The 9,304-nt window shown below is 41.4% G+C and overlaps 1 protein-coding gene across 1 annotated transcript; it reads right to left on the reverse strand.

The window, feature by feature from the left end:
• Positions 1-4,710: 4,710 nt before the first annotated feature.
• On the reverse strand, positions 4,711-7,022 carry LOC124880153 (tripartite motif-containing protein 16-like). The gene has a single exon (XM_047385095.1). The coding sequence runs from the start codon at positions 7,008-7,010 to the stop codon at positions 5,307-5,309; it is 1,704 nt and encodes a 567-aa protein (XP_047241051.1). The 5' UTR covers positions 7,011-7,022; the 3' UTR covers positions 4,711-5,306.
• Positions 7,023-9,304: the final 2,282 nt, after the last annotated feature.

Below are 9,304 nucleotides of genomic sequence, written 5' to 3' on the forward strand. Positions count from 1 at the left end.
GAAGACATTACTCCAAAACTCACTCAACTTAGGGCATCATGTGAGCATGATTAGCTGGATACTGTCGACATCTATTACAAGCATCACTAACTGTTGAGTAGATTTTAAACAATTTTGCATTTGTGTAATGTACTTTATAGAATATTTTGCAGTGGATCAAAGCATGTCTGGCACAAATTGAAGACTGATTAATTAAATTAGTAGCAGCCACCCACTGTTCCTCATCCTCCAGTTCAGCAAAGGATGAAAAGACTTGTTTGCTATAAAGGTCCTTTACAGTCCTGCTCCCTTTGTCATGCCATAGACTCCATGCATTCTAAAAACGGTGAAAGGTTCTTATTCCACATATTAGTCATGGAGGGGCAGATAGGGATTTCTAAATAGCTAAACCCTGCATCTGTCCATTTAAAAGGTTAAATTGAACCAGGAAGGTTTCTAGCCAGGGTGTTTATGGGAAATAATTGTCTTTTTTGGTAGTTAAGCTTGTAACAAGACAGTTTACTATATTTCTTTAGAACGACAAGCAGCACTGGGAGCGACGTATTAGGATCAGAAATGCACAAGAGTAAGTCATCCACGTAAAAGGACACCTTACGGGTCACCCCTGATCTGAGAATGCCCCTAAACTCCTCCTCGGCACACGACCAGACGGCAAGAGGCTCTTTTGCGATAGCAAATAATAGAGGAGAGAGGGGGCATCCCTGCCTAGCGCCCCTTCCAAGAAGAAAGGGAAGAGACAACATATTATTTGTTTTGATTGAGGCCACCGGGGAGGGCAACAGTAGCTTGACCCAACTGATAAAATCGTTATTAAAGCCACATCTGTCTATTACTTCATGTAAAAAAAACATTCAACCCAGTCAAAAACCTCCTCTGTGTCGAGAGACAAAACTATTTCTGCTGATGAGCTACCTGGCGTATGGATAATATTAAGAAGCCGTCTGGTGTTGTGGAATGAATGTCGCCCGGTCATAAAGCCAGTTTGATCTAAAGAAATGATGGGGGGAGTACTCGCTGAAGACGGGCTGCAAGAATTTTAGATAGAAATAGGAGGGAAATGGGTCTATAGTTGCTATATAATAGGGGGTCGTTATCATTTTTAGGAATCAGGGATATTATCGCCTCTGATAAGGTACTAGGCAGTTGGCAGTTGGAAAAGGGCTCATTTTACATATATGTCGAAACTAGTGCCATACACTGGCCTTATACACTCACCGGCCACCTTATTAGGTACACCTTGCTAGTACCGGGTTGGACCCCCTTTTGCCTTCAGGACTGCCTTAATCCTTCGTGGTATAGATTCAACAAGGTACTGGAAACATTCCTCAGAGAGTTTGGTCCATATTGACATGATAGCATCACACAGATGCTGCAGATTTGTCGGCTGCACATCCATGATGCGAATCTCCCGCTCCACCACATCCCGAAGGTGCTCTATTGGATTGAGATCTGGTGACTGTGGAGACCATTTGAGTACAGTGAACTCATTGTCATGTTCAAGAAACCAGTATGAGATGATTCGTTCTTTATGACATGGCGCATTATCCTGCTGGAAGTAACCATCAGAAGATGGGTACTCTGTGGTCACAAAGGGATGGACATGGTCAGCAATAATACTCAGGTAGGCTGTGGCGTTGACATGATGCTCAATTGGTACTAAGGGGCCCAAAGTACTAAGGGGCCAAGAAAATATCCCCCACAGGATGGATCCAACGCAGGATGGATCCATGCTTTCATGTTGTTGACACCAAATTCTGACCCTACCATCTGAATGTCGCAGCAGATATGGAGACTCATCAGACCAGATAACCTTTTTCCAATCTTCCATTGTCCAATTTTGGTGAGCCTGTGCGAATTGTAGCCTGAGTTTCCTGTTATTAGCTGACAGGAGTGGCACCCGCTGTGGTCTTCTGCTGCTGTAGCCCATCCACCTCAATGTTCAACGTGTTGTGCATTCAGATATTTTCTTCTGCATGCCTTGGTTATAACGAGTGGTTATTTGAGTTACTGTTGCCTTTCTATCAGCTCGAACCAGTCTGGCCATTCTCCTCTGACCTCTGGCATCAACAAGGCATTTGTGCCCACAGAACTGCCGCTCACTGGATATCTTCTCTTTTTCTGACCATTCTCTGTAAACCCTAGAGATGGTAGTGTGTGAAAATCCCAGTAGATCAGCAGTTTCTGAAACACTCAGACCAGCCCGTCGGGCACCAACAACCATGCCACTTTCAAAGTCACTTAAATCACCTTTCTTCCCCATTCTGATGCTCAGTTTGAACTGCAGCACATGACCATGTCTACACACCTAAATGCATTGAGTTGCTGCCTTGTGGTTGTCTGATTAGAAATTTGCGTAAACGAGCAGTTGGACAGGTGTACCTAATAAAGTGGCCGGTGAGTGTAACATTCTGAAGAAAAACTCTCAGGGCCAGGGCATTTACCTGAATTCAAGGATTTGATGGTTTCTTGCACCTCTATTATTGTGATGGGCCCCCCTAGACCTCTCATCAGATCATCTGCAGAAAGTTGATATGCTATCTCACGTGAAGATGAGGGAGAGGTGGAGGTATATAACTCTGAATAAAATGATAAAAAGCTTTCATTTATCTTGTCAAAAAGAATCTTCCCTGTAGCCGATTTGATTAATGGGATTAGTTTGGAGGTCGCCTCAGCTCGGGCTTGTAAAGCTAAAACCTTTCCAGCTTTGTCCCCCATTTCAAAAAAGCGCTGCCTTGTTTCGATTAACTGAAGTAGCGCCGCCTGAAAGACACTCAGATTAAAATCGGTTTGCAGTTTAACACGTTCACTATAAATACTAGGATCTGGGTTGGTTGCATGTCTAAATGTCAACTTCTTTAATATGGGTCAGCAAGTCTGGACACAAAAAAATCATCAACCCAATTTGGACCGTACAAACTGGTTAGTATCAGTAGAGAATTTTTGTCAGTTACAACTACGAAATGGCCCTTTGAGTCAGCTATTATATTGTGTTGTTCAAACATGATATTATTACGAATAAGTATGGCCGATTCTCTGGCCTTGGCATTAAATTTAGAATGAAATATATGTCCAGTTTCCTTTCATTTAAGTTTCATTATCTCCCTATTTCGGAAGTGTGTCTCTTGTAGAAAAAATATGTCCCCTTTAAGTTGTTGCAACTGAGCTATAACCTTAGCAGTCTTGGTGGCATTCCCCAAACCCCTCACATTCCATGAAACGACCCTGAAATCATTACTTATGTTGGTCATACCTTACTATTTCCGAAGAGGTGCGTCCAATGTGGTATGGCACTCTGATTCCGGATGAAAGGAAACTGGTGCTTGACATATCAGAAGATGACAACTGAAGGAAAGAAAAAAAAAAAGAGAGGGCAAAGGTACGAACAAAAAGGACATACACACACATCACATTCACATCACCACCAAGAGCACCCATGTATGGACCCAGAACCCATTTAAGGCAAAAACAAAACTGTATGTGTCCATTGCACAGCAGGGCATTTCTACCTCCCTGCCAGACTACCTTCATTATAGACCAACATTTTCCTCATCCCCAAACAAAATTGGTCACTGGTAAAAAGGTGACCAGTTCAAACCAGACAACTGCAATTTCAACCAATCAGCCTATAGAAGAGCTACAGGTACTCAAACATCGGGTCAAGGCAACCTAGTGAGGACACAATATATTATACTGGCTTTGAATAAGTAGTCTGTTAATAATCCCGGTATTATAGAGTCCAGACCCAAACAATGCACAGCTTAGATCCGTCTAGAAAACTACTCCACTGGCGGGATTGAACTAGACGGATGAAGAGAGCCAATGTAACGCCTAGCGTCTTCAGGTGAAGTCAGGAATTTCCGTCTCCCATCTCCGGTCATGATACACAGTCTTGCTGGGTAACACAGGGCAGGCTTGAGTCCAAGATCATAAAGATCTTTCAGTATTCCGCGGTAAGCCAAGCGCTGCTGTAACACCTCTGGGCAGTAATCTTCAAAAATGTGAAACGGGGTATCCTTATACTTCAGCTTGAATTGAATTGAATTGCCCGGGTTTTGCGTATGATCAGCTGCCTGGTTTGGTGTTGGAAGATTTGTACATAAATTATCATTGCTAAGTTGAAAAAGGTTCTTTATCCTATCGAATCAACTCCTGAACTGATTTTAAGGATTTCTACAAAGTTTTTTGAAGTTTCCAATGAACAAAACATTTATAGCCACAGATTGCTGGATGTAATAATACATTTTAAGGATGTGATCCCTTGTCTGCACAAAACAAAATGTTGTAAACAATAAAAATGTAAAAACAATATTTGTTTCCATATATCTGATCAAAACATAGAATAGTAAACTCTGATTAAGGCCCTTGTTCAGTAATTGTCTGTTCTTTTTAATTTGTTTCTAACATCAGTTTGATTCAGAATCTGATGTTTGTTCAATAAAATAATAACTGATGTCCTGATTGATGATGATCATGATTATTACAGCAGTAATAACTTCTAGTAAGGCATTTAATAAGCAAGATACATATTTTCCTTCCTATGTTCCTGTTAGGAGACATAGGCAACTTTAGGAAAAGTCTAACATTGAAGAACATTTACTGGATTCAAAAGAGACAGCACCACTAGTAAATACTCTGCATGTTATAACGGGCTCTTTGAATGTGTCATGATTGTGTGTAGACTCTGGAGCAAGTAACAACTATAGACTCAGATAACGTTTTATCAGATTTATTTATAGCAAACGAGAGAGAGGGAAAAAACACTGGAAATCTGGCAGGTCTGGATGCTGAGGATGAAAGGTAAGTGGAGAGACTTGTCTGCACTAAAGAAAATGTAAACTATAAAAATGTAAAGACAATGTGTCAATTTATTTGAAACACAGAACAGTAAACTCTGATAAAGACTCGTGTTCAGTAATTTTCTGCACTTTTTAATTCATTTCTACAATCAGTTTGATCCAGAATCTGATGTTTGTCCGATAAAATAATGACTGATGTCCTGATTGATGATGATCATGATAATTACAGTTTCCATCAGCTCATCTGTACATGGATTTGAACAACAACAACATTTGGTCTGACAAAGCAATAAATGTGAATGTAATCAGTTTAGGTGAATAAAATCCTCCTGAGCAGTGATAGCCTCCATGGCTGAACAGAAACAGGAAGGGGCAGCACCCAAACAAACTCCAACATCAACAAAACAACCAACAATATGACAAAGTAGCTCCATAAAGACAGCTGATCTCTGAGCAGTGAAGAAATAACACAACAATGAGCTCTCAGCAACAATGACTGAATATGTCTAACTATTTCAGTTTAACAAATTCAGCAAAGGCTCCATTCTCATAATAATAAAGCCTAATCCCAGCATGTAGAGGCTGAGTGAATGTGTTCTGGACTCTATGGAGGAGAGTCATGGTTCTTGAGACGCTGTAGTAAGACAGAATACCTGCTCTGTGATCCAGATACACTCCTATTCTGGAGGAAACTGGACCTGATACTGGAATTTCAATGTTGTTGTGATAAAATGTGTAACTGTTTTTGTTAAAACATAATGACCAAGATTTGTCATTGAATCCAAACCTATATTTATCAGACCCTCCTGCTCTGCTGATGTTCTTGTATGAAACTGCTACTTCAACTCCTCCTCTCCACTCCACCTCCCAGTAACAACGACCAGTCAGACTCTCGTTACTCAAGACCTGAAAGCAAATATCAGTGAATCTGTCTGGATGATCAGGATAAGACTGTTGTCGTTCCATCGCTGTCACTTTTCTGTTCTCCTCAGATAATAATAGTTTCCTGTTTGCTGTGTTTGGATCCAGAGTGATTCTTTGAGAATATTTTAAGAATCCAGCTCTGGTCTTGGATTCTGGCTTTGTTTCTGGATCAGAAAGTAAAACCTTAACTTTACTGACTGTTAATGGGCTGTTTGTCCATGTGTCTCTCAGGAGGTCCTGTAGTTTATCTCTGAGCTCTGACACAGCTGCTGTCACATCCTCAAAGTATCTCAGAGGACGAATATTGATGCTGGATGAGTGTGTAGACTCACTGAGTGCTGACAGTGAGGGGTAGTTGTGGAGAAACTGGTTGTGATCCTCTGTGTTTGAGAGCTGCTCCAGTTCAGCATCTTTCCTCTTCAGCTCAGTGATCTCCTGCTCCAGCTTCTCCTGAAGATCTTTGACTCGACTTACTTCAGTTTCCTGCTGAGATCTGATCTGCTGCTTCACATCAGAGCTTCTTTTCTGGATGAGATGGATCAGCTCAGTGAAGACCTTCTTGCCGTCCTCCACTGCTTTATTAGCGGAGACATTGATTGCCTTTACCTCCTGATGAAGCAGCTTCAGATCTTTCTCTTGGTCCTGGATTCTCTGCTGGATTTGTTGTCGACTCACCTGGAGCTCCTTCTGCTTCTCAGTCCTTTCTGCAGCTGCTGGGACTGTTTCATGACCTTTATGTTCATCCATTAGGCAGAGATAACAGATACACTGCTGATCAGTACGACAGAAGATCTTCATCACCTCATCATGACGAGAGCAGACGTTCTCCTGGAGGTTCTTGGAGGGATCCACCAACTTGTGTTTCTGTAATGGTGAAGCATCAAAGTGATGTTGGAGGTGATCCCTACAGTAGGAAGCAGGACAGGTTAAGCAGGACTTGACAGCTTTCATCTTCCTCCCAGTGCAGACATCACAGGCCACATCTTCAGGTTCAGCATAGCAGTGATCAGCTGGAGCAGCTTGAAGACCAGTCTTCTTAAAATCCTCCACTAACTCTGCTAGCATGATGTTCTTCTCTAGGGCAGGCCTTCGCCTGAACGTTTTCCTGCATTGAGGGCAGCTGTGGATTCTCTTCTGATCTTCTCCGTCCCAGTGGTCTTTAATACAGTTCATACAGTAGCTGTGTCCACAGGGAATAGTCAATGGATCCTTCAGTAGATCCAAACAGATGGAACAGGAGAATTTCTCCAGCTGAACTCCTCTCTGAGCCATTTTACCTGTCAGTAACATCGGCAGTCTGAGGTTCTCTGTATTAGAGGTTTCATTACTTTGAACTTTATAATGAACACGTGATTATTTCAGTCAGACTCTTATCTCTTCCTCTATTGTTCTGCCCAGCGATATCTAAAGGGTTGGGTGGGTAATAAACATCAGACTGATCAAAGTTGAGCTTACAGTGTGTTATAGCAGGAGGAAGGCAGACTCATATGATTGTAAGTAAAGGGAGAGGAGCAGTTTGAAGCAGAAATTGAATGTTTAATTTATTTTACACCAGCAGGTTTAGTCCTGAGGTTTGTGTTTAAATGTAAATCCAGGTAATTAATAATTAGCTTCTCTAATTTCTTGTACCGTCATTCGTGTCACTAAAAGTAAACAAACAGCAGATACAGTTAGACCAGCAACTACATAGAGGAACTTTTCAAACTAAGCCAATTGCAGCTTGTAAAGCTACACCTGTAACTAAACACTGAACATCAATTAAAGCAACCTTTAAACCTTTAGCACCACTTCTGACTAAAAACAAGGTCTGGTAGCCATTACCTTCCTTTATTTACTAGCTGATGATCTTGTTGACTGCGCTACAGTCTCTATGTGTTCAACAACACTCAGCTATAATATCAGGGAAAATAATATAATAATAAAATAATAATCACTATAATTCACAGCTAAGCACTTAAAGCTGACTTTGAGACACCTAGAAAGGAAAAGGTGTTCTCCTCAACTAGATGGAAGAGGGATGTTTGTGTTTCCTTTAGGATCATCATAAGTTCCTCAATGATCAAGAAGGTTTTCTCTTTAACTTTATGTATTTGTTGGATCTGATTAATTCATATGATCTATATATAAAGGTGATGAGCTGCATTTAAACTTCCTGTCAAGAAATATTAACTTACAAAACTCTAAACCCAATCATGCTAACAGCTGTAGACATATCTGCCAACACTACCACTACTATTGAAGGAAACACTGACCACACTTTATCTGTGCACGAGAATAGGGCTGCACAGTATTGGAAGAACAAGGTTCTACGTCCTCAAAAACATTGGTGAACGTAGTGATGATGATATAGCTTGTGATAAATACATACTTGCAGTAGCTAAACAGAGTCTGTCTTTTTGCTTTGAGTTCAGGTAAAACGTGCACCCAGATAGGGAGAGATGTCTCCTGTCACAGGAGATCCTCAGTCATGAACAGCTTTGTACTGTTGTGCTAGAAATTTCAGAAAATACCCTTGTTATGTCTGTCAACATCAGGGAAGTGTTTCTTCATTGGGAAATGCAGATAGACCACATGAGCTGCAGTTAAGAAGCCTTCTTCATTTGCAGAAAACAGAAACGATATATACAAATGTGTGTGTGTTTGTACATTACCCCCGTCAGTTTCTTTTTTGGCTGCTCCAGACTATGAAGGCATGATACACAGTCCCCTATCAGTCATAAGACCCAGGCACCCTTACCCAGGCCTGTCCATGGGACATTTGTTCCTTCCTTGTCCACTTTATCTTCTCCAGGAGGGGTAGGGAACTTTGCTCCAGCCTGCTCCTCTTCTGTCTGCATAAGATATGCTCTCAGCATGAGTCCAGTATAATGCTCTTCTGACTCTGGCAAATAGCATGGATTTTTGCCCATATCAGTGGATTTTGGCCAGAATTCTTCTCAGTTTCGTTCTGGTGGAAACTCTCACACTGTCATCTGCAGCAAGCAGGCAGAGAGGACCTCTCCTTTTCAGAACATGCTGAAGGAAATGTCTTTGGTGGAGTGAAGTCGTGGGGAGGGCAGGTGTGAGTGTTAGGCTGGAAAAAAGGTTTATTTCATGGTTCAGATTTTGCACAAACAGAAATATTAGCAGGCAGTCAGTCAATCAGTGAATTGTCCACATACCTATCATTTCCATTTTCTTCTCTTTGTTTCTTCCTATTTTATTTTGTTGCTTCTCCAACCCTTTTTAATATTGTAGGGCTCAACGAGACCCCTGTTGGAAAATCGAATGTTTTAACCCTTTCATTGATGCACTCTTTTACCATAAAATATTCCTTTAAAACCTTCAGACGTCTCCACGGGAGTTTAGAGCTTTCTGGCACTCCAATCCCTTTCCTCCTAAGTGCTTCTAGGAGAGCCAGCTCAACCACAGTCAGTCGGAAAGGGTTCTTTTGCAGTGAACTGCTTCTCACTCCGAACAGTGATGTGTCGTTACGCTATCAGTTCTAAGGTCAAAACTCCCAAATCACCATTGTCCCCGGTAATTTTAAACCCTTTTATAAATCGAATTGAACAGTGGTACCCCAAAAACACTAATCTGATCTC

The sequence above is a fragment of the Girardinichthys multiradiatus genome, chromosome 14, assembly GCF_021462225.1.
Source record: "Girardinichthys multiradiatus isolate DD_20200921_A chromosome 14, DD_fGirMul_XY1, whole genome shotgun sequence".
NCBI classification, from domain to species: domain Eukaryota; kingdom Metazoa; phylum Chordata; class Actinopteri; order Cyprinodontiformes; family Goodeidae; genus Girardinichthys; species Girardinichthys multiradiatus.